The sequence below is a fragment of the Microcaecilia unicolor genome, chromosome 8, assembly GCF_901765095.1.
Source record: "Microcaecilia unicolor chromosome 8, aMicUni1.1, whole genome shotgun sequence".
Taxonomy (NCBI): domain Eukaryota; kingdom Metazoa; phylum Chordata; class Amphibia; order Gymnophiona; family Siphonopidae; genus Microcaecilia; species Microcaecilia unicolor.
Genome location: NC_044038.1, coordinates 159,971,209 through 159,995,833, shown reverse-complemented (window position 1 = coordinate 159,995,833; position 24,625 = coordinate 159,971,209). Strand labels below are relative to the sequence as shown.

Genomic DNA, 24,625 nt, shown 5'->3' with positions numbered 1-24,625 from the left:
AATCTTTCAATAATTACATTTTTCCATATCATCATGCTGATCAATCCATAGACTGGTGGGTTGTGTCCATCTACCAGCAGGTGGAGATAGAGAGCAAACTTTTGCCTCCCTATATGTGGTCATGTGCTGCCGGAAACTCCTCAGTATGTTCTCTATCTCAGCAGGTGGTGGTCACACACAGCAGCAGCTCTGGCTAGGCCTCCAAGCCTAATTTTTAGGTTTTGTTGAGTGCCTGGGGTTGAGGGCTCTTCTTGAGCAAGTGCAAACCTGGTGGCGCCAGGTCCCTCCTTTTCTCCCCCCTCCCGCTGGCTCCGTTTAAAAAAAAAAATAAAAAATTTTGAACGTCCTTAAAGGCGTTTATTTCGACGTTTATTTAAACGTTTATTGCAGCTACTCACTGGGACACCAGGTCGTTACAGCTCGGAGCGGACAGCAGGTAATTTTTACCTTTTATAGCGGGCAGGGGGTTCCCCGATTGGTCTCCACGTGGCCTATGGTGTCGGAGGGCGAGGGCGCAAAGAGTCGCTCCCCGGATCGCGTGTGCGCTTCCAGAGGGGATGCGGGGGTCTTAAAGTCTGATTCGCCCTTGTTGGGTGACAGTTTCGTGACCGATGAGTGTCCCGGTCCTTCCTCCGGTGTGGCGGTTTTTCCCGCCATAAACGCCCATCCCCCGCGACTCGCCTCCGCCATATTGGCCGGCCACGCGGCTCGGACGGCTTCTTCTTGGGCCGCCCTTGAGGTGGGAGACATTGATGCCATGAACGCCCTTAATTTGGGCGACGGCACAAAAGCGGCTAAAGTTAAGCGCCGTTCTTCCCGCGCGGCTCCTTCGCGGAGTGTCGCGCCGGACGCCATCTTGGATGCGCAGCATGTCTCTCCCCCGCTCTTGCGAGCGCCGGTTGAGGGTGCGCTAGGGCTGTAGCCCAGGCTGAGGAAGTGCACAGTATGCGGGGTTTCTCCCCCGAGTTTGTTTTGCTGCTGCATCAGGCCTTCCTTATGCAAAACGCTGCCCCTGCTCCCTCGTCTGGTAAAGAGGTTGAGGCCCCCGGAGGTAAACGCCCTCGGGTTGATTCCCAGGCCTTGGAGGACTTTGTCTCCTCCGATGTAGATGAGGGCAGCGTATCTGAGTTCTCCCAACGGTCCTTTGCGGATTGCTTGGAGGAGACGGATCCCCGCTCGGATGGAGCGGATGACCCCTCTGCAGCGCGGCTCTTTAGCTCAGAGGATTTGCCCAACCTGTTAATGCAGGCCATGGGCATTTTGAAGATTTCCTCTCCGGAGGACGTCTCTTCCTCAGCCCCTGTTGGCTCTGCCATTATGCTGGGGACGAAGCGCCCGCATAGAACCTTCCACGTGCATGATGCCATGCACACCTTAATTTCGGCTCAGTGGGATGTCCCGGAAGCGAGCCTTAAAGTGGTTAGGGCTATGTCCCGCCTCTATCCTTTGCCTGAAAGTGAACGTGAGGCCTATCTGTGGCCTACCGTGGTTTCTTTAATCACTGCGGTGACCAAGAAAACGGCGTTGCCGGTGGAAGGTGGCACGGCCCTATAGGACACCCAAGACAGAAGATTGGAGGCGGCCTTAAGGTCGTCCTTTGAGGCGGCTGCTTTAAGTTTGCAGGCCTCAGTTTGCGGCTCCTATGTGGCCAGGGCGTGCCTGACTATGGTGCAGCGGGCTTCCCCCTCGGATCATTCCTTGAGGGCTGATTGGCCGGCCCTGGAATCGGGCTTAGCCTATTTGGCAGACTTGCTGTATGATGTCTTGAGGGCCTCAGCTAAAGGCATGGCTCAGACAATCTCTGCGCGGCGGTGGCTTTGGCTGAAGCATAGGTCTGCTGACCACGCCTCTAAATCCCGCCTGGCTAGATTGCCTTTTAAAGGCAAGCTGCTCTGTGGGGTCGAGCTGGACAAAATCGTGACCGATCTCGGCACGTCTAAGGGCAAGAGGTTACCAGAGGTCAGGGCTCGGGCTAGTGCTCGCCCCGGTACCTCCAGAGGACGGTTTCAGGAAGCCCGTCGGTACCGCCTGGGCAGGTCGGGCTCCTCTGCCCCCTCTTCCTTCAAGAGGAAATTCTCCCCCAAGCAGCATTCCTTTCGCAGAGACCGCTGTCCCGGAGGTGCTCCCTCCGGTCCTCCCCTAGGGTCTCATACCCAATGACGGGGCCTTGGTCCACGCCCCAGTGCAGATTTGAGGACGGCTGTCCTCGTTTCTGGGCGAGTGGATCACAATAACTTCACACGCTTGAGTGCTGGAAGTCATCAGAGACGGCTACAAGCTAGAGTTCTGCCGACCCTTAAGAGACGTGTTTGTACTCTCTCCCTGCAAGTCTCCGGTCAAAGCTGTGGCAGTGCAGCAGACCTTGGACAATCTGATCCGCCTGGGTGCGGTCGTTCCGGTGCCAGAAAATCAGCTTGGCAAGGGACGTTACTCCATTTACTTTGTGGTACCAAAGAAAGGAGGTTCTGTACGGCCTATCCTCGACCTCAAGGGGTCAATCAGGCTCTTTCGCATGGAGACCCTCCGCTCTGTTATAGCGGCAGTGCAGGCAGGAGAGTTCCTGGCATCCTTGGACATCAAGGAAGCGTACTTGCATATTCCCATCTGGCCTCCTCATCAACGCTTTCTGCGTTTTGCTGTACTGGGCCGACACTTCCAGTTCAGAGCCCTCCCGTTCGGGTTGGCTACTGCTCCGCGGACCTTCTCCAAAGTAATGGTGGTCATCGCGGCCTTCCTGAGGAAGGAAGGAGTAAAAGTCCATCCTTATCTGGACGACTGGTTGATCCGAGCCCCCTCTTATGCAGAGTGCGGCAAAGCTTTGAACCGGGTGGTTGCTCTTTTGAGCTCCCTGGGGTGGATCATCAACTGGGAGGAAAGCCAGCTGCGCCCAACTCAGTCCCTGGAGTATCTGGGAGTTCGATTCGACACCCAAGTGGGCAGAGTGTTCCTGCCAGACAATCGGATTGTCAAGCTTCAGGCTCAGATGGACCAGTTCCTAGTAGCCTCTCCTCTTCGGGCTTGGGACTATGTGCAGCTGTTGGGCTCTATGACGGCCACGATGGAAGTAGTGCCCTGGGCCAGGGCTCATATGAGACCACTACTACACTCTCTGCTGCAGCGCTGGACTCCAATGTCGGAGGATTATGCTGTGCGCCTTCCCTTGGACCCAGCAGTGCGCAAGGCGCTGAGCTGATGGACGCAGACAGACAAGTTGTCTGCAGGAATGCCTCTGGTGACCCCGGAGTGGATTGTCGTCACGACGGACGCCTCTTTGTCGGGCTGGGGAACCCACTGCTTGGGAAGGACAGCGCAGGGGCTCTGGTCTCCTGCAGAGGTAAAGTGGTCTATCAACCTCCTGGAACTCAGAGCCATTCGGTTGGCGCTTTTGGAGTTCATCCCGGTACTGGCGTTGAAGCCTGTACGGGTCCTGTCGGACAATGCCACGGCTGTGGCCTATGTCAACTGCCAGGGAGGTACCAAGAGCGCCTCTCTAGCCAAGGAGGCCATGAATCTATGCCAGTGGGCGGAAGCGAACCTGGAACAGCTGTCAGCGGCCCACATTGCCGGAGTCATGAATGTTAAGGCGGACTTTCTCAGTCGACATACCTTGGAGCCCGGAGAGTGGCAGCTATCTGTTCAGGCGTTCTTGGACATCACGAAGCGCTGGGGCCAGCCGAGCCTAAATCTGATGGCGTCATCGGCCAATTGCCAAGTGCTGTGCCTGGGAGTAGATGCTTTTCTCCAACAGTGGCCGACACAAGAGCTTCTCTATGTGTTCCCGCCCTGACCCATGTTGGGCAGGGTGCTAGACCGGGTGGCAAAGCATCCGGGCCAGATAATCCTGGTGGGTCCGGATTGGCCCAGACGTCCCTGGTATGCGGACTTGATCAGGCTCTCAGTGGACGAACCTCTGCGACTGCCAGTGGAGCAGGGCTTGCTACATCAGTGTCCCGTGGTGATGGAGGATCCCTCCCCCTTTGGTCTTACGGCCTGGCTATTGAGCGGCAGAGTCTGAGGAAGAAGGGCTTCTCAGACAAGGTCATCGCCACTCTGCTGAGAGCGGGGAAGCGCTCTACTTCTACTGCTTACGCCAGGGTTTGGCGTACCTTTGCAGCGTGGTGTGAAGCAGGTTCACTTTCTCCATTTACTGCTCCAATTTCTTCAGTGCTGGCGTTCCTGCAAGAAGGTCTGGAGAAAGGCCTGTCGCTCAGTTCCCTGAAAGTCCAGGTAGCGGCCCTGGCTTGCTTCAGGGGCCGCCTGAAGGGTGCTTCCCTGGCTTTGCAGCCAGATGTGGTGCGTTTCCTCAAGGGAGTTAATCACCTGCGCCCTCCTCTGCACTCAGTGGTGCCTGCGTGGAATCTCAACCTGGTGCTAAGAGCCTTACAAAGCCGCCTTTTGAACCCTTGTCGAGGGCATCTCTGAAAGACCTGACGTTGAAAGCAGTCTTTTTGGTGGCTATCACTTCAGCCAGAAGAGTTTCCGAGCTCCAGGCACTCTCTTGTTGAGAGCTTTTTCTGCAGTTCACTGAGGCAGGAGTGACTATTCGCACAGTGCCTTCCTTCCTACCCAAGATTGTTTCTCGCTTCCATGTGAGTCAGCAGCTCTGTCTCCCTTCCTTTCGTAGGGAGGACTACCCAGAAGAGTATTCTGCTCTCAAATATCTGGATGTGAGACGGGTCATCATCAGATACTTGGAAGTGACCAATGATTTCCGGAAGTCGGATCATCTGTTTGTCCTGTTTGCAGGTCCTCGTAAGGGTCTGCAGGCTGCTAAGCCTACAGTGGCAAGATGGGTCAAGGAAGCCATTGCAGCGGCTTATGTGGCCGCGGGGAAGGTGCCGCCTATTCAGTTGAAGGCCCACTCCACTAGAGCTCAGGCGGCCTCGATGGCAGAGGCCGGGTCCGTCTCCTTGGAAGAGATTTGCAGGGCGGCAACTTGGGCATCGGCCCATACCTTCTCCAGACATTACCGCTTGACTGTGGCTGCTCGGGCGGAGGCCCGGTTTGGAGCTTCAGTGTTGCGGTCAGGGATTTCAATGTCCTGCCCTGGGTGAGTACTGCTTCGGTACATCCCACCAGTCTATGGATTGATCAGCATGATGATATGGAAGGTAAAATTATGTATCATACCTGATAATTTTCTTTCCATTAATCATAGCTGATCAATCCATAGCCCCTCCCAGATATCTGTACTGTTTATATTCTGGTTGAATTTTAGGTTCAAGTTTAGTCTTCAGTTACTTCAGGAGGACTTCGTGTTCAAGTTTTTTCACTTGGATTCTTCAAGAGTTGAGACGAGTTTGTGTTACAGTGAGCTGCTGCATTCCTCTCCCCTCCGTTTTACGGGGCTGGATTGAGACTTAAATTCTGCCGGCACTCCCTCCCGCTTCGTGCGGCTGTAGGGCAGCTTTGTACCCCTCCCGCTTCGGCGGTGTTAGGGTCAGTCAGCTCCTCCCGCGGTTGCGGTTGCAGGATAAGCCAGATCCCCCCGCATCTGCGGGGTGGTGTCCCTCCCCCGCTCCGCGGGGATGAGCTGGACGGATTCCCCTCCCCCACTTGTGTGGGGATGAGCTGGGTTAATTCCCCTCCCCCGTTTCGGCGGTGGTGAGCTGGGCAGAGTGTCCCTTTGTGGGTGTAATTCTCTAAGTGCTGAGTCCTGCGGATGGAGCTTTGATATCGACATACTGAGGAGTTTCCGGCAGCACATGACCACATATAGGGAGGCAAAGTTTGCTCTCTATCTCCACCTGCTGGTAGATGGACACAACCCACCAGTCTATGGATTGATCAGCTATGATTAATGGAAAGAAAATTATCAGGTATGATACATAATTTTACCTTAATTATTGTGTTATTGGCAACTAATGAGCTGATTTCAAAAGTGGTATAACGTGGTCAAATTGTCTTGCCCCTGTGATCAATTTAATGGCTGTATTTTATATTAGTTATAGTCATCGGATGTCCCTTAAGTCCAGTGTAGAGGTGTGTTACAATAGTCTAGATGACTAATGTAGTAGTAGTAGTAATGATGAACGAGTGGATTAATACATTTAAGGCGGGGATGGGGGTTTGAGCAAATTGATCAGATCTGGCATAGCTTAAAAAAGCATTTCTTTACCACCGTAGAGATTTGCGGCTGGAAGGACAATGTGTTGTCCAGAATAACTCCCAGTATCTTACTACTACTACTATTTAGCATTTCTATAGCGCTACAAGGCGTACGCAGCGCTGCACAAACATAGAAGAAAGACAGTCCCTGCTCAAAGAGCTTACAATCTAATAGACAAAAAATAAATAAAGTAAGCAAATAAATTAATGTGAACGGGAAGGAAGAGAGGAGGGTAGGTGGAGGCGAGTGGTTACGAGTCAAAAGCAATGTTAAAGAGGTGGGCTTTCAGTCTAGATTTAAAGGTGGCTAAGGATGGGGCAAGACGTAGGGGCTCAGGAAGTTTATTCCAGGCGTAGGGTGCAGCGAGACAGAAGGCGCGAAGTCTGGAGTTGGCAGTAGTGGAGAAGGGAACAGATAAGAAGAATTCCTCAGCAACCCTCCAGACCGGTCAAGACGCTTGGGTTATGCATGCCTACCAGCAGAGGGAGACTGAGAACACTAACTTCAAACTGAGTACATATAACCTGTGCTAGCTCTCTATCTCCAGTATTTTCTCAGTCTCAGCAGAGGGTAGACATGCAGCCTGTGCAGCTTGTCCGGTCTGGTAGGATTTAGGTTCCTTGTTGTGAGATTATTTAATTTTCAGTTGTTTTCTGGGGATAAGTTGGTGACAGTGTTAATCCCTGTGCCTGGAATTCTGTGGTGTGCAAGGGGTTGGTAGGTCCGGTGGGGCCTGCCATTGTCCCCTCTGGGGTGTCACACCCGGGTGGCCGGGTCCCTCCCCCCGACTGGCTCTCCCGTTTTGGGCAGCGTTGTGCCTCGGCTGCAGTGTTAATCCTGCAGCCTTGAGTGCCATACAGATTATAGCAGCAGGGCTCAAATAAAGTTTAAAAAAAAAAAGGCGCACACCTCATGTGGAGAGCTGCAGGAGCTGCACTCCGGTGTTTCCGGAGTTGTTCAGCCGGTCTGGGAGAGCTGAGCCAGTAATTAAGCGCCGGTGAGTGTTTTTTCTTTTATTTTGTTTTCGCCGGTTGTTGTAATCAGCTGTTTCTGAGGCGCGAGTATGTCGGGGAAGTTGCTTCGTTGCCGGCTGTGTGCGCGTCGGGGTGTAGACGCGGCTGGCGGTCCCTGCCGGTTTTGTGGAGAGCCCAAGGCCCTATCCCTCGCGTTAGCGGCGGAGGTTCCTTCTGCTGGATCGCAGGAGGTTTGTGTGGCTCAGCTTGGCGCTTCAGCAGCGGTTCCGATTTTGGCGGGAACCGCCGCCATCTTGGATTCGGGTCTTTTGGGCGCTGAGACGGTCGTGGGGCCGCAGTCTCTCCTGATTTCGAGCCCCGCTGGGGGGGGAGGCCTCGGGCAGCATGGGGTTCCCTCCGGAGTTTGGAGTTTGTTTCAGGCTTGGAAGGCGGGCCCATCGGGTGCGGAGTCCCTTAGTCCAAGGTTGGGGGGGGGCTACCGCTAAAAGACCACGAGTGGAGTGGTCTGAAGATGTAGAGGTTTTTTCTCCTCCGGATTCTGAGGGCGATTTTAGCCCCCTGGAAGAGGAGGAGGGGTCGGCTGCAGGTCAGGATGGAGACCTGACTTTGCCAGGGGAAGACCCCTCGGTGGTTCGGATTTTTCACAGGGATGAATTGTCTGAACTCATTGAGCAGGTGTCTGCCACTTTAAGGTTTGATCCTGCGGCAGCTCCCATTGGGGATGGGAAGCAGGTGGATCCTTTGGTTAAGGGGACCAGGCGGGTCTCTCGCTCTTTCCCTATGAATGCGGACTTGAGAGATAAGATCACGCAGGAGTGGCATTCGCCGGAGGCTCAATGTAAGGTGGCTCGGGCTATGACCAAGCTCTATCCTCTTCCTCAGGAGGACAGAGATTCTCTCAGGCCCCCGACGGTAGATGCCGTGGTGACGGCAGTGACTAAGGCTACTGCTATTCCAGTGGATGGGGGGGCCGCGTTGCGGGATCCTCAGGATAGGAAATTGGAGACCTTTCTAAAGCGGAGTTTTGATCTGTCTGCCTTCGGCTCGGGCATATCTTCAGGTGTTGGGTCTGATGGCAGCAACAATAGAGGTGGTTCCTTGGGCCAGGGCCCATATGAGAGAATTACAGAGAGCTTTGTTGTCTCATTGGTCTCAGTCTCAGGACCTGGAGGAGAGTTTCCCTCTGTCGGGGGTTGCTCGTCGCAGCCTTCGCTGGTGGCTCCACTCTCCGAATCTAGCGAAGGGCATGCCGCTGGACACTCCCAATTGGACGGTGCTGACCACGGATGCGAGTCTCTCGGGCTGGGGAGCGCATTGCCTGGGTCAGGTAGCCCAAGAACGTTGGACGTTGGAGGAAGCATCTTGGTCCATCAATCGCCTGGAGACTCGAGCAATTCGGTTGGCTCTTCGGTCCTTTCAGAGCCTGCTAGAAGGCAAGGCAGTCAGGGTTCTGTCCGACAATGCCACGGCCGTCACATATGTAAATCGGCAGGGGGGAACGAAGAGCCAAGCTGTGGAGGCGGCGGAGTTAATGTTGTGGGCAGAAGCTCATCTTCAGGGTCTCTCAGCGGGTCACGTGGCAGGGGTGAACAACGTGAGTGCGGATTTTCTAAGCAGGCACACGTTAGACCCCGGAGAGTGGTCCCTCCATCCCTCAGTGTTCAATCGACTGGTGTGGGAGTGGGGTCGGCCGGTGCTGGATCTCATGGCATCGGCCGACAACGCTCAGGTCTCTCGCTTCTTCAGTCGTCGAAGAGATCCTCGGGCCGAGGGCATCGACGCGTTAGTGCTCCCGTGGCCGACTCAACAGTTGCTCTATGTATTTCCGCCGTGGCCTCTGGTGGGCCGCGTGGTGCAGCGGATCGGGCGCCATGCAGGTCTAATGGTTCTGATTGCGCCCAATTGGCCTCGACGTCCATGGTACGGAGACCTGGTTCGGTTATTAGTGCAGGCTCCGATTCCGTTGGGGCCCGGGGTGAGATTGGTTCAGGGGCCGATCGAGATGGCCGACCCTTCTCCATTCTCGCTTACGGCCTGGCTCTTGAGAGGCTCAGATTAAGGAAGAAAGGTTTTTCAGCCAGGGTAATTGATACCATGTTGCGTTCTCGTAAGAGGTCTACTTCTTTGGCTTATGTGCGGGTGTGGCGCATTTTTGAGAACTGGTGTCAAGAGCGGGATTATGTTCCTCTACGTGTTTCGATCGCGGAAGTTTTGGAGTTCCTGCAGGACGGTCTTGACAGGGGGCTCTCGCTCTCTTCCCTGAAAGTACAGGTTTCAGCGTTGTCTTGTTTCCGTGGAAAGATTCAGGGGATTTCCTTGGTGGCTTCGCCGGACATGGGGCAGTTCTTGAAAGCTGTCAAGTTGCTTCGTCCGCCTCGTCGTCCGACGGTTCCGCCTTGGGATTTGAATTTGGTCTTGGAGGCTCTGGTAGGCCCTCCGTTTGAACCGTTGGCTTCCATCTCGTGTAAAGATCTTACTTTAAAGACAGTGTTTCTGGTGGCCATTGCTTCGGCGCGTAGAATTTCGGAGCTACAGGCTTTGTCTTGTAGAGAGCCTTTTCTCTCCTTGGCTAAGGAGAAAGTGATTTTGCGGACAGTTCCTTCGTTTGTTCCTAAGGTGGTATCCTCCTTTCATGTAAATCAGGTGATTTCGTTACCAGTGTTGGGGGATAGGTCTGGTGATCTCTCTCAACGTCGTTTGGCTAAGTTGGATGTTCGACGCATTTTGCGGTCATATTTGAGCAGAACGCAGGACTTTTGAGCGTCGGATCGTTTATTCATTTTGTTTGGAGGTCCCAGAAAGGGTGAAGCGGCTTCCAAGGCTACTCTGGCTAGATGGTTGAAGGAGACTATTGCCTCGGCGTATTTGTTGAAGCATCGGGCAGTTCCCTCGGTACTAAAGGCACACTCTACTCGGGGGGTAGCCGCCTCTTGGGCGGAAAGTAGTTTTATTCCTCCGCAGGACATTTGTAAGGTGGCGGCATGGTCGTCCATTCATTCTTTTGTAAAGCATTATAGAATTGATGTGCAGGCAAAAGAGGATGCTCGGTTTGGAGCGGCTGTGTTGTCTTCTGCTTTTCGTGGGTCCCACCCTTAATGTGTCTACTGCTTTGGTACTTCCCAAGCGTCTTGACCGGTCTGGAGGGTTGCTGAGGAAGGTGAAATTAGGCCTTACCTGCTAATTTTCTTTCCTCTAGACCCTCCAGACCGGTCAAGAGCCCGCCCTGTCTCTTATCAGAAGTATTTTTCAGCCGTGTCGATTATCAGAAGTATTTTGAGCCGTGTTCTGCTATGACTGTTCATTTTATGTTCAGTATGGTCGGAGAACTTTCTTTGACTCTAATATTCTACAGAGTGGGACGCCTGGGCGTTTCATCTGTTTAAGCACACTGTTGGTGTTTAACTATGTTTTCCAGGTACAGGGGTTCTATTAGTTTCAGAGTTACTGTTCCAGGGATTTGTTTCTCTGCTTTGCTAAGTGTATACTGGAGATAGAGGGCTAGCACAGGTTATATGTACTCAGTTTGAAGTTAGTGTTCTCAGTCTCCCTCTGCTGGTAGGCATGCATAACCCAAGCGTCTTGACCGGTCTGGAGGGTCTAGAGGAAAGAAAATTAGCAGGTAAGGCCTAATTTCACCTTTATCCATGGAGCGGAGTGCACGGGAAGGGATGTAGGGAAGGACGAGTGTGGAGAGATACTGGGGAGCAGCAGAGTGAGTACATTTATAGGTTAGTAGAAGAAGTTTGAACAGGATGCGAAAACGGATAGGGAGCCAGTGAAGGGTCTTGAGGAGAGGGGTAGTATGAGTAAAGCGACCCTGGCGGAAGATGAGACGGGCAGCAGAGTTTTGAACCGACTGGAGAGGGGAGAGGTGACTAAGTGGGAGGCCAGCAAGAAGCAGATTGCAGTAGTCTAAACGAGAGGTGACAAGGGTGTGGATGAGGGTTTTGGTAGAGTGCTCGGAAAGAAAGGGGCGGATTTTACGGATGTTGTAAAGAAAGAAACGACAGGTCTTGGCAATCTGCTGGATAAATCCTCAACCCCCTTGACTGAGGGTTGAGGATTTAACGGGGACAGCGCATTCACCTTCTCCTATATTAGCGCTCATTTGTGGAATGGTCTACCTAAATTGGTGAAACTTAGTCCTGATCACCCGACCTTCAAAAAAACGCCTCAGGACCTTTTTATTTGGAAATGCTTAAGCTTAAATCCCGCCTAGCATCTCTAACTTCTGACCTGTCTCTGTCACGGCGTCATATTGGTCACCACAACTCTTTCTCTTTTTCCCTTCTTTGCTTTTACCCTTTCTCTCTTACACTTCTAAGAAATTGATTGCTGACTTGATGTATGTTTTTACAGACTGTTGTAAGTCAGATTGAGTCTGCCCGTGGGTGGGAAATTGTGGGATATAAATGCTATAAATAAATTAAAATGGGTGATGTTAGAGTGGTGGTTCCAGAGTTAGAGAAGAGGACACGACAGGATTTTTTGGATTAAGGACAAGTTTATTGTCTCTTAACCAATTGGTTAACTGAATCAGATTTTCATTTATGGTATGTATCATGTGAAATGTCATTTGGGTCTAAAGCGTGGTGAATCTGGATGTCATCTGCATAGACAAATGCCATAAATCCTAATGATTGGTCAAGAGTTAATAGGGGTGCTAGGAAAATATTGAAAAGTGTTAGGGAAAAAATTGATCCCTGAGGTACTCCTACTGTTAGTGGAAACTCTGTTGAACTGCATAGGATCGGTTGGAAAAGTATGACTGGAACCATTCCAGAACTGTATCTCTTATACCAATCTGGAAAAATCTCTCTAGAAGAATCATGTAGTCCACTAAGTCAAAAGCGGTGGAAACGTCTAGAGATAGAAAAATTACTGATTTGTTCCTATCCAAATGTAAGCATATATACAGTGGTGGAAATAAGTATTTGATCTCTTGCTGGTTTTGTAAGTTTGCCCACTGACAAAGACATGAGCAGCCCATAATTGAAGGGTAGGTTATTGGTAACAGTGAGAGATAGCACATCACAAATTAAATCCGGATAATCACATTGTGGAAAGTATATGAATTTATTTGCATTCTGCAGAGGGAAATAAGTATTTAATCCCTCTGGCAAACAAGACCTAATACTTGGTGGCAAAACCCTTGTTGGCAAGCACAGCGGTCAGACGTCTTCTGTAGTTGATGATGAGGTTTGCACACATGTCAGGAGGAATTTTGGTCCACTCCTCTTTGCAGATCATCTCTAAATCATTAAGAGTTCTGGGCTGTCGCTTGGCAACTCGCAGATTCAGCTCCCTCCATAAGTTTTCAATGGGATTAAGGTCTGGTGACTGGCTAGGCCACTCCATGACCCTAATGTGCTTCTTCCTGAGCCACTCCTTTGTTGCCTTGGCTGTATGTTTTGGGTCATTGTCGTGCTGGAAGACCCAGCCACGACCCATTTTTAAGGCCCTGGCGGAGGGAAGGAGGTTGTCACTCAGAATTGTACGGTACATGGCCCCATCCATTCTCCCATTGATGCGGTGAAGTAGTCCTGTGCCCTTAGCAGAGAAACACCCCCAAAACATAACATTTCCACCTCCATGCTTGACAGTGGGGACGGTGTTCTTTGGGTCATAGGCAGCATTTCTCTTCCTCCAAACACGGCGAGTTGAGTTCATGCCAAAGAGCTCAATTTTTGTCTCATCTGACCACAGCACCTTCTCCCAATCACTCTCGGCATCATCCAGGTGTTCACTGGCAAACTTCAGACGGGCCGTCACATGTGCCTTCCGGAGCAGGGGGACCTTGCGGGCACTGCAGGATTGCAATCCGTTATGTCGTAATGTGTTACCAATGGTTTTCGTGGTGACAGTGGTCCCAGCTGCCTTGAGATCATTGACAAGTTCCCCCCTTGTAGTTGTAGGCTGATTTCTAACCTTCCTCATGATCAAGGATACCCCACGAGGTGAAATTTTGCGTGGAGCCCCAGATCTTTGTCGATTGACAGTCATTTTGTACTTCTTCCATTTTCTTACTATGGCACCAACAGTTGTCTCCTTCTCGCCCAGCGTCTTACTGATGGTTTTGTAGCCCATTCCAGCCTTGTGCAGGTGTATGATCTTGTCCCTGACATCCTTAGACAGCTCCTTGCTCTTGGCCATTTTGTAGAGGTTAGAGTCTGACTGATTCACTGAGTCTGTGGACAGGTGTCTTTCATACAGGTGACCATTGCCGACAGCTGTCTGTCATGCAGGTAACGAGTTGATTTGGAGCATCTACCTGGTCTGTAGGGGCCAGATCTCTTACTGGTTGGTGGGGGATCAAATACTTATTTCCCTCTGCAGAATGCAAATAAATTCATATACTTTCCACAATGTGATTTTCCGGATTTAATTTGTGATGTGCTATCTCTCACTGTTACCAATAACCTACCCTTCAATTATGGGCTGCTCATGTCTTTGTCAGTGGGCAAACTTACAAAATCAGCAAGGGATCAAATACTTATTTCCACCACTGTAGATAGTAATGCCTAATAGGGCAGTTTCGGTACTGTGGTGAGTTCTGTGGGTGTAATATTTGTTTTTGAGAGAAAGTCATGAAGTTGTAGGTGAACCAATGACTGTATAATTTTTCCTAAGAATGGTAAGTTGGCAATGGGATGGTAATTGCTGTTAACCAGTTGGGGTCTGGTTGGGCCTTTCCAGGGGTCAGGGACAGAACCAGAGGATAGCGAAGTGGTAATCATGGATAAGATGAATGAAGTTAAATCTAGGGAGAAACATTAAGTGGAGGGAATTGGGCCATGGGAGCTGTTGTGAGTTTCATACTTTTATAGTATCGGTCAGTCGAGCCAAAGAGTGAATATTGAAGGAGGTAAATGAACTAGCAGGTAAGATGTTCTGAGTCCTGCAAGCCATTTGCCCTTGAATGGGTGCTGTTGAAAAGGTGGCTGTCAAAGCAGAGATTTTAGTACTGAAGTAGGTTGCTTGCTGGGGACAGGACAGGAATGACAGAAAACTCCTTCGCCACGCCAGTTGAAAAGCGCTGTTTTAAAGAATACTAGCAAAAGCAATTGAAAATATGTTTACATTTAAGGCATAATCGCTTATACTGGAGTAGAGGAGTAGCCTAATGGTTAGTGCAGTGGGGGCTGAGAACCAGGAGAACTGGCTTCGATTCCCACAGGGTACAGTGACTTGTGATCCAAGATAAGTCACTTAACCCTCCATTTGCCCCAGGTACAAAAAAACTTGGGACCTCTTTTACTAAACTGTGCAGCAAATATGGCACAGTGCATTCAAAATGAAAGGGCTGTGGTGCATTTGCCACACCAGGAATCGCTAATGCGGTTTAGTAAAAGAGGCCCTGAGATTGTGATCCCACTAGGAGTAAAGCACTTGCATATAATATACATAAACTGCTTGGCTGTACCACAGAAAGGCAATGTATCGAATGCATTGCACTTGTGTAAGTGCTTGTGTCTAGATGTTGGTGTGAACACACACAAGCATGTGCATCAAATCATGGCACAAAAATTTTACGTTAGTTGGTGTTCTTTAAAACAGTGGTTCTCAGGGACCACCCGGCCAGTCGGGTTTTCAGGATATCCACAATGAATATACATGAGATATTTGTATGCAATGGAGGAAGTGCATGCTAATACATCTCATGCATATTGATTGTGGATATCCTGAAAACCCGACTGGCCAAGGTGGTCCCTGAGGACTGGGTTTAAAACCACTGCTTTAAGAGGTCATTTTAGCCGTATAAGTGACCATTTACATGGCTCAGTTTTTGGGACATCGTAAATTAAAGAGCACTAGAATATTACTCATTTGGTGTAATAAGACATTCAGAAATTATTTTATTTATATACTCAGTTATATTGATTTGGTAAGTCTGTGGTGTGAAACCTTGTAGTTAATGACCATTGAATTCAAAGTGTAAGGTTATGTGGGTGAATGATGTATGAATGAAGTGAAGGTATGATTTTATAACATATTGGTATTTGCTTCTGTATATTGTTATACAGAAGTAATAAAAGGTGTATTTGGTAAAATATACTTAGTACTGGAGTTTTTGAGTGGGTAACTATATTTAATTGCCATATATGCAGAACAGAGTGTATTTTAAGCTGTGACATATAATTAAAACTGCAAGAAAATATTTGAAGTTCCATGTTTGAGCATACTTTTAGAACAGAAAATGTTCTGCATTTATCCAGTTCTGGGAACTGGCTTGTAATAAACCCCTTAATAACTACAGATATTTAGGGGAAGCTGTAATCATGTTGTCTTTTTTTTTTTGTGTGTGTGTGTTATACCATGTCAAATTTCTTGACCACCTGATCTCTTGACGAGAATGCAGATGTCACAGGCTTTTGAATGATTTTTCATTATCAGCATTATGAGTGGGAATCCACCTTTTAGCTTAGCCATGTAGCACACATTGTTTGAGTGCATGTTCTGTTTTGTGTCTAGGACAGCTGGAACCACATGGTGAGGCAGGATAGGGAGAGTTGTTGTTACAGTATTTATACAGGGGCTGTTTCACAAAGCAGCAGTGGGACTACCGCGCACCAAATTGACACACCCATCTGGCAGTAATTTTGAAGTTGGTGTGCGCTTTTTCTATGGTAGAAAAATATTTTTCCGTTTTCTACCACGGGTGTGTTCCCAGTGGTAATCGGCCATGTTGGAGCATGCTGCATGAGTGTAGTGCGTGAGCCCTTACCACTATGTCAGTGGGTGACAGTAAGGGCTCAGGAAGTAAATAACCACGTTCTACTTTTAATTTTAGCACACAGCCATTTACTGCCCCCATTTTAAAAGAGAAAAAAAAAGCCTTTTCCCAGCTGTGGTAAAAAAAAAAGAAAAATGGCTGAGCACACGCCAAAAACATGCGCCCACACTACCGCAGGTCACGTTTTACCACAGCTTAGTAAAAGGACACCACAGTGCCTTAAAACATCTCACATGTATGAAAAAATCACAGAGAGGGGTACAGTGGATCCCTGCCCAAGAGAGTTTACAGTCTATGGGTACCAGAGGCAGTGAGAGAAGATGATTTGTCCAAAGGTACAGCTGGCATGTCATAGTAGCAGGATTTGAATACTGGTCTTTCTTTTTCTAGTCATTAGGCTTCTTAGTACAGATCCAGAAACAGTTCCTATGTTATATATCTACTTTTTCACTTGTTACCTACTGTATTTTAAAGGTTTGGGATGTTCTGAAGGAAGAGCCATTGTCTAATTACCGAGGACACAAGGGCCGGCTGCTTTCTGTTCAGTGGTCTCCAATAGAACCAGATTTGGTTTGGACAGGAGCAGATGACTTCTGTGTGCATAAATGGTCCACCACCAAGCAGGAGCACTCCAAGCCACCCCGAGGTCGGTATTGAAAGAATTTGTGTAGCCCATAAGTGCTGTTATTTTATAAAAATATACGTGCACTTGGCACCTAACATTAGATGCCAATTTGTCGAATGAGAGGCTGTCAATTGTACCCATCTAGAAATTAGTATTTGGAATGTAAAAAAAACATAAAAATGTAATTGAAAATAATGTTAAACAAAACAACCTTTTTAAATTATGTATTTTTTAATTCAGTGTGTATGTGTATACAAGGAGACAATACAAGCCTGTTAAAGTGTGCCCAGACCAGTGGTTCTGAAACCTGATCCTGGAGACACTCCAGCCAGTCAGGTTTTATCCACAATGAATATTCATGAGTAGTTTGCATGAGGTGGAGGCAGTGCATGCAAATCTGTCTTAACGAATTTTCATTGTGGATATCCTGAAAACCTGACTAGCTGGGGTGCCTCCAGGACCAGGTTTTGGGAATCACTGGCCTAGACTATTCAGAAATATGGCTGATTAGTTACTGGGCATATTCTAGGTTTTTGGAGTGATGTATTTTCATGAGCCAAACACAGTGTTGATAGAGAGAACCTGTTAGACAGGTAATGAGACCAAACGGGTGGGTTTATTCTAATTGGGTAAATAATAGCAAACACCTGCAATAATTTCCCAGTCTGTCACTCCCAGTAGCAGTTTGATTCCTGACTCAGTTATTCTGCTCCCCTGTTTGACTAGAACAGGAAATACCGCAAAGGCAATGTTCACAGCCTCCTTTATGGGGGGGGGGGGGAGGAGGGAGCGCAAGTCAGCCATTGTACAGTGGCAACTAGGGCTGTACTGAATATTCATATTTGATTCGGCCCCAAAAAGTGATTTTAAATTTGAGTACGAATAATCCAGGGCTCTACAGTGCTAAATCCTACTGAAATAAACACTTGATCTCTGATTTCACATTTCTTCTTTTATTATTCGGTATGTTAAAGCTTGATGCCCATTATTCATATTCAGTCAAATAATATTTTTCATTATTCGTATTTGGCCGAATAGTTAAATATGCTATTCGGTATAGCTCTAGTGGCAACACCTGGTGGCTAGATTTAGGGCCCAGGGTTGCAGAGCTCCAGAAAGTGCCCTAGTCCTCCGCTAACTGGTTGGTGTAGGATTACTGCGTGAGCCCTTACCACCTACAAAATGGATGACGGTAAGTCTCACGCAGTAATTTCTATTAATGGTTGTGCACTAATAGCAATATCAGCACATGGCCATTAATACAAAAGGTGGAAAATCAGGTGTTTTATGGGTACAGGAAAAACGACTTTAGTTTGCAGGTAAATCTGCGCAGGGCAGGGGCGTAGCCAGACCTCGACAGGGAGAGGGACCAGAGCTCAAAGTGGGGAGGGGGGGTCCACAATTTGGTCTGCTGCCGCTCCCTGTGCTGTTGCCACATGATGGTACCCAGCTGAAGAGTTTGTCCCGTGTTGGTTTCGCATTGCCTTCCCTGCTCTCGTTCCGTGCACGCTCATTTTAATGAAACCCTCGAGCGTGCACGGTGCGACTGAGAAGAGCAGGGTAGGCAACGCAGCGAGACCAGCACGGGACAAACACTTCAGCTGGTGGGGATTGGGGACCCTGCCAGCAAAACCAGAGCCAATTTGAGGAGCCCAGTCCCCCATGACCCCCATAGCTATGCCACTAGCATAGGGGCACAGTAAGGCCACTTTTTGCTGCCGTTTTTAATTTTAAAATAATAAGAAATTAAGGGCCCTGTTTACTAAGGTGCGCTAGCATTTTTAGCACTCGCTAAATGGTAGAGTCACCCATATGTTCCTATGGTCAACTTAGCATTTAGCATGGCTTAGTAAACAGGGCCCTAAAAAGAGCATTAATTCAAATTTCCTTGCAAATGCCATATTATGGGAATAACAGTTATATTTTTGGGGATCCCAGTTCAACCACACAATTTTCTTATAGATTAGTCTCCTGTTCATAGTCTCCTGTTCAAAATTTAAATATTTAGTATTTCTTTGGCTAGTGTGAGTATGAAGAATACAGAGTAGGTTTTGTTTTGTATTGTACTACTTGGTAGGGTGAGTTTTCCTTTAATAATAATTCCATCAGATATTTACAGTTTGATCCCTGAAATGTGGACTAGGGTACTTGTGGTGGTTTTGTTTTGTTTCTTTTTTTCTGTACCTTATATTTTTGCTTTTGCTTTTTTTTTTTCTTTGATATGTATTATGGACTAGATTCTACAAATGGCACCTAAAAAATTGCACTTAGCGCTATTCTTATAAACCTCAGGCGCAGTTTATAGAATAGCGCTTAGTACTGGGAACAACAACTACATATAGACGCAACTATTTATGCCACTGAAGCCTGGTGTAAATCCCCACACACAAATTAGGCGCGGATCCCGGTAATTCTGTAACAATGTGCATAAATTTTAGGAACGCACCGCCCATGCTCCTCCCATGGTCGTGCCTCCTTTTCAGATATGTGCACTAGGATTTACGCACACCTCTGTATAGAATACACCTAAAAGATTCACATGTAAATTCTAATTGCTAATTAGTGACAATTGGTTGCTCAATTATTGGCACTGATTGGCTCGTTAATTAAGTTGTGCATGTAATTTGGACATGTGTCCAAATTTGCGCATGCAACTCAAAGCGCTGTATGTAGAATCCGGGGATATAGGCGTATATTTTGATAAATTCCAATGAAAAAGAGCATTCATTCATATCTATCACAGGGTGAGACATAAGGACATCTTACTTAATTTGCTGCTATCAATCCCCCATAAACTGGAGATGCTGTACAACTCATTCATTTCCCTCAAAAGAGGAAAATTGTTGAGCAGGGTGAAGTTATATGATCAGGTAAACAAGTTGTAGAGCTATTGCCAAGGACGGAGTGAAAAACCTAGAAGAAAAGGGAGATTCTGCATAGGCAAATAGTTATCCCTTATGTAATGCCATTCAGATAAGAAGGGCTTTATAAAACAAGTGAAAAACAAACTAGTATTTCCTTGTCATCAAGCAGATGAAGCCATTACATATGGGTTATGTCCATCAACCAGCAGGGGAGATAGAGAGCACTCAAACTTTCACAGTGCCCTCTTGGCCAGCTAGCTCCACTGCCTCTTCAGTATTCTCTATCTCCACTAGCAGGGTGGCTGCAGCTTGTTCGAGCTCCAGAAAAATCTGCCGGGAGGTGGTTCCTGGCTTGCCAGTTGTTAACCGGGGTGTTGGAGGCTATAGCAGCTTCACTTTAAAGGCACATAGGTTAGCTCTTTCCCTGCCTTACCCATACCTCTGTGGATGTGGACATATTGCCTTGCTTTCCCTGTCCTTACCCACCAACAGTGGATGCAGGCATATAGGTTTGCCCTTTCCCTGCCTTTCCCACTCATTTGAGCCTCCGGAGTCTTCAATACCTCTGCTTTCCTCACAGCTTAAAAAAAAAAAAGTCGCGTCGCGGTTTTAAACGCAGAGACGCTGGAACAGAGGTTTTTGACCTGATTTTCAGCAGGATCGTAGTTGTACACTAGATCCTTTGAGGTAAGAGTGTTTTCCAACTCCTCCGGGGTGGGCCCGCGATCGGGGCGATTTTGGCTCGAAACCGCCATTTTGGATTTTACTGCCGTTTTTCGGCGATGGCTGCGGACAATGTAAAGCGCTGTTCCACTTGTGGCAAGCGCAAATCAGCAGCAGGGCTCTGTAAATCGTGCTGTACTGGCGTAGGAGCCGGCCCGAGCATGGCGAGCGATGTTTCTTCCCGCTCTGAGCTGGCAGTGGGCGCCATTTTGCTTACACCGCATGGCGCGGCCTCCGGGGACACGGAGAGACCTGAGCCAGGTGGGGCACCTCGAGATGAGGTTATTTCAGGAGTGGCTAGCACCGGACAGGATTTGGGTGCCCAGGGTGAGTTTTTCTCCCCGGATTTTGTGCTTTTGCTGCATAAAGCATACATGATGAAAAGAGCCCTTCCTCAAGGGTCGCCTGAGGCTCCTCTGTTTGCCCCCCCCCCCCCCCCCCCCGATGGATTCTGGCCTGGGACTGCCCAGTGAGGCTTTTTTCCTGGATGCTTGGCCTAAAGATAAGCGCAGAAGGGTTAATTCCCCTTCAGATTGTGGTGCACCTTCCCCCCTCCCCCCGTGGTCGAGGTGTGAGGATTCGGAGAACTCTGACAGACGTTCTTGGTCTGAGGAACCAGAGTCAGGTGCGGATTTACCACAGGATCTGGATGATCCCTCCGTGGTGAGGATTTTCCACCGTGATGAGCTGCCAGCGCTTATTTCAGATACCCTGCAGGCCCTCTCGATTGAAGATCCTGACAGTGGCATGGCCTCCTCGGGTAATCCCAGGATGGCTAGTACCAAGAAAGCTGCTCAGGCCTTCCCTTTGCATGACTCCATCCTAGAGCTTGTTTCGGCTCAGTGGGCTGACCCCGAGGGACCTTTGAGAGTTTCCAGGGCTATGGGGCAGTTATACCCTCTGCGTGAGGGACATATGGCTCGTTTTCAAATGCCTACAGTGGATGCCCTAGTCACTGCGGTGACAAAGAGAACTACCCTCCCTGTTGAAGGAGGTGTTGCCCTGAAGGATGTTCAAGACCGTAGGCTGGAAACAGCATTGAAACGGTCCTTTGAAATCGCAGGTCTCACTGTTCGGGCGTCTGCATGCAGCTGTTATGCTGTTAGAGCCTGCCTAGCTTGGCTGCAACAGGCAGTGGCTCAGCCCGGAGATGGAGCGGAGCCCTTCTTGGATGTGGCTCTGCGGATGGAGGTGGCCTTGTCCTTTCTGGCTGATGCCCTTTATGACCTTGTCAGAGCTTCGGCTAAACAAATGGCAGTAGCAGTGGCGGCTCGCCGTCGTCTGTGGCTACGACACTGGGCAGCGGACATGGCCTCTAAGCAAAGGTTGGTGACGTTGCCTTTTCAAGGACTTCTCCTATTTGGTGAGGAGTTGGAGAAAATTGTGAAAGGCCTGGGTGATCCAAAACCCCAGCGCTTGCCCGAAGATAGGCAGAGGCCTTCCTCTAAGGGCCAGGCGGTCCACTCCTCGTACAGACCTCGCTTCCGTGAAGCTAGAAGGTACCGCCCGGGGCGTTCTGCTGGGTTCACTTCACGTGCCCGTGGTCAGCAGAGGAACTCCTTTCGCTCGGACAAGCGTTCCGCAGCCGGTGGCTCAAGACCAGGAGTTCAGGGGCGACCCTCTCAATGATGGTGCGCCGGCCCTGTCCTCGATGCCTGTCATAGGAGGACGGCTTTCCCTCTTTGTCGAGGAGTGGGCCAAGATGTCCTCAGATCAGTGGGTTCTGGACCTGATCAGAGATGGATACAGAATAGAATTCAACGCCCCAGTAAGAGACGTGTTTGTGGAGTCCCGATGCGGTTCTGCCGTCAAATGGGCGGCGGTGGAGGAGACTTTACAAGGTCTGATTTAGGTAGGGGCAGTGACCCCGGTGCCTCCCGCCGAACAAGGATGCGGCCGATACTCCATCTACTTTGTGGTGCCGTGAAAAGGTGGGTCCTTTCGCCCTATTCTGGACTTAAAAGAAGTGAACAAGTCCCTGAGAGTGCGGCATTTCCACATGGAATCCCTGCGCTCCGTCATTGTGGCGGTACAGCCAGGAGAGTTTCTCACGTCTCTACACCTGAAAGAAGCTTACTTGCACATACCGATTTGGCCCCCGCACCAGAAGTTTCTGAGGTTTGCGGTGTTGGGAAAACATTTCCAGTTCAGGGCCTTGCCTTTTGGCCTCGCCACAGCTCCCCGAACCTTTTCGAAGGTAATGGTTGTAGTAGCTGCTTTTCTCAGGCGAGAAGGTATCAGGGTTCACCCGTACCTAGACGACTGGCTCATCAGAGCAGACTCAGCAACAGAGAGCTTACAAGCTACAGCCAGAGTGGTCTCAGTACTGCAATCTCTAGGCTGGGTCGTCAATATGACCAAAAGTCACCTGACCCCTTCACAATCTCTAGAGTTTTGGGGGGCCAGGTTCGACACAGTCTCGGGCTATGTGTTCCTACCCGAGCTAAGGCAGTGCAAGCTTCAGAATCAGGTCCGTCTGCTCCTGAGGATGTCCCGCCCGCGAGCTTGGGACATTGTCCAGCTGCTGGGATCGATGACGGCCACAATGGAAGTGGTACCCTGGGCGAGAGCGCACCTGAGACCTCTATAGTATTCCCTACTCCGGAGATGGTCTCCTATTTCTCAGGATTACCAATGCAGACTTACTTGGCTCCCTGCGGCCCGACTCAGCATGGAGTGGTGGCTCTCGGACAGCATGCTGCGGCGTGGAATGCCGCTGACACTCCCCGTTTGGTGCCTAGTGGTAACAGATGCCAGCCTGAAGGGCTGGGGCGCACATTGCAAGGGGAAGCATGCCCAGGGTCTATGGACACCCGAGGAGTCGGAGTGGTCCATCAACCGCCTAGAGTTGAAAGCGGTGTTTCAGGCGCTTCTGGCCTTTCAAGTGACCCTGGAAGGATTGGCTGTCAGAGTGATGTCGGACAACACGACAACGGTGGCCTATATAAATCGACAAGGCGGAACAAGGTGCAGAGCACTAGCCGCGCAGGCCGAACTGATTTGCCACTGGGCCGAGCTGCATCTTCAGTGTCTGTCGGCAGCTCATATTGCAGGTCAGAGCAATGTGCAGGCCGATTATCTGAGCAGGCATCAGATCGATCCAGCAGAATGGAATCTGGCAGACGAAGTTTTCCTGCAGATCTGTGCCATATGGGGCAAGCCCGTGATGGATCTAATGGCGACAAGTGCCAATACCAAAGTCCCGTGCTTCTTCAGCAGACGGAGAGATCCTCGCTCGGCGGGGTTGGATGCCTTGGCTCAACCCTGGCCTCCGGGCCTACTTTATGTGTTTCCCCCATGGCCCTTGATAGGGCACCTGCTCTTGCGGATTCGGCTGCACCCAGAAGTGGTCCTCATCGCCCCAGATTGGTCAAGGAGACCTTGGTATGCAGACCTCCGACAGATGCTCCTGGAGGCTCCTCTGCCGTTACCTCTGGTACCGAACCTGTTGACTCAGGGACCGGTAGCCATGGAGGACGCCGGCCGCTTTGGTCTTACGGCATGGCTATTGAGAGGGCGCAATTGAGGGATAAAGGTTATTCCAATAAAGTTATTTCCACTCTCCTGCAAGCCCGCAAGCGGTCCACTTCCGTGGCTTATGCCAGGATTTGGTGCCTGTTTGAGTCTTGGTGTGCTTCCAGAGCCATTGCTCCAATGCGGGCTCCTGTCTCGCCGATTCTGGACTTTTTGCAGGAAGGTGTACAAAAAGGCTTGGCCTATAATTCCCTGCGGGTGCAGGTGGCAGCGTTGGCCTCTCTTCGTGGTAAGGTGGAAGGCGTGTCTTTGGCTGCTCACCCAGATGTGGCACGGTTTCTTAGAGGGGTGCTTCGGCTCCGACCTCCAGTGCAAGCACCCTGTCCAGCTTGGAACCTGGGGCTAGTTTTGAAAACCCTGCAGGCATCTCCTTTTGAGCCGCTTCGGCGAGCATCGGAGAAAGATTTGACACTGAAGGCCGTTTTTCTGGTGGCCATTACCTCGGCGAGACGGGTGTCAGAGCTCCAGGCGCTGTCCTGTAGAGACCCATTTCTGCAATTTTCAGAGTCCGGAGTCACGGTTCGGACCGTGCCTTCCTTTATGCCTAAGGTGGTTTCAGCCTTTCACCTAAACCAGCCTATTTTCTTGCCCTCTTTTTCAGAGGAAGAGTTTCCAGAATCTTTTGGGCAGCTGCACCTTTTGGATGTGCGCAGGACTCTGCTGCAGTATCTGCGAGTTACTAACTCTTTCAGGACTTCTGATCATCTGTTTGTTTTGCTGTCCGGTTCTCGCAGAGGGTCTCCAGCGTCTAAAGCCACTATTGCCCGCTGGCTCAAAGAAACTATCTTTTCAGCTTATCTGCTGGCCGGCAGGGTTCCGCCTGTAGCCTTTAAGGCACATTCTACTAGAGCGATTTCTTCCTCTTGGGCTGAAACTGGAGCACTCTCTCTTCAAGAGATATGCAGTGCAGCAACATGGGCTTCTAAGCTCTCCTTTGCCCGACATTACAGGCTGGATGTGGCTGCCAGGAGGGATGCGCATTTTGGTGCACAAGTGCTAGCGCGTGGTGTGGCTTGTTCCCACCCTATCTAGGGGTTGCTTTGTTACATCCCATACGTAATG

General features: G+C 49.8%; 1 protein-coding gene across 3 annotated transcripts in view; it reads left to right on the top strand.

Annotated features, from left to right (window-relative positions):
- Nucleotides 1–24,625, top strand: part of GEMIN5 (gem nuclear organelle associated protein 5) — a 123,625-nt gene that overhangs the window by 40,944 nt on the left and 58,056 nt on the right. For all 3 annotated transcript variants that reach the window (XM_030213343.1, XM_030213344.1, XM_030213345.1), the window contains exon 16: nucleotides 16,292–16,463. In XM_030213343.1, the coding sequence (XP_030069203.1) occupies nucleotides 16,292–16,463 (172 nt within the window). The remainder of the gene's footprint in view (nucleotides 1–16,291; nucleotides 16,464–24,625) is intronic.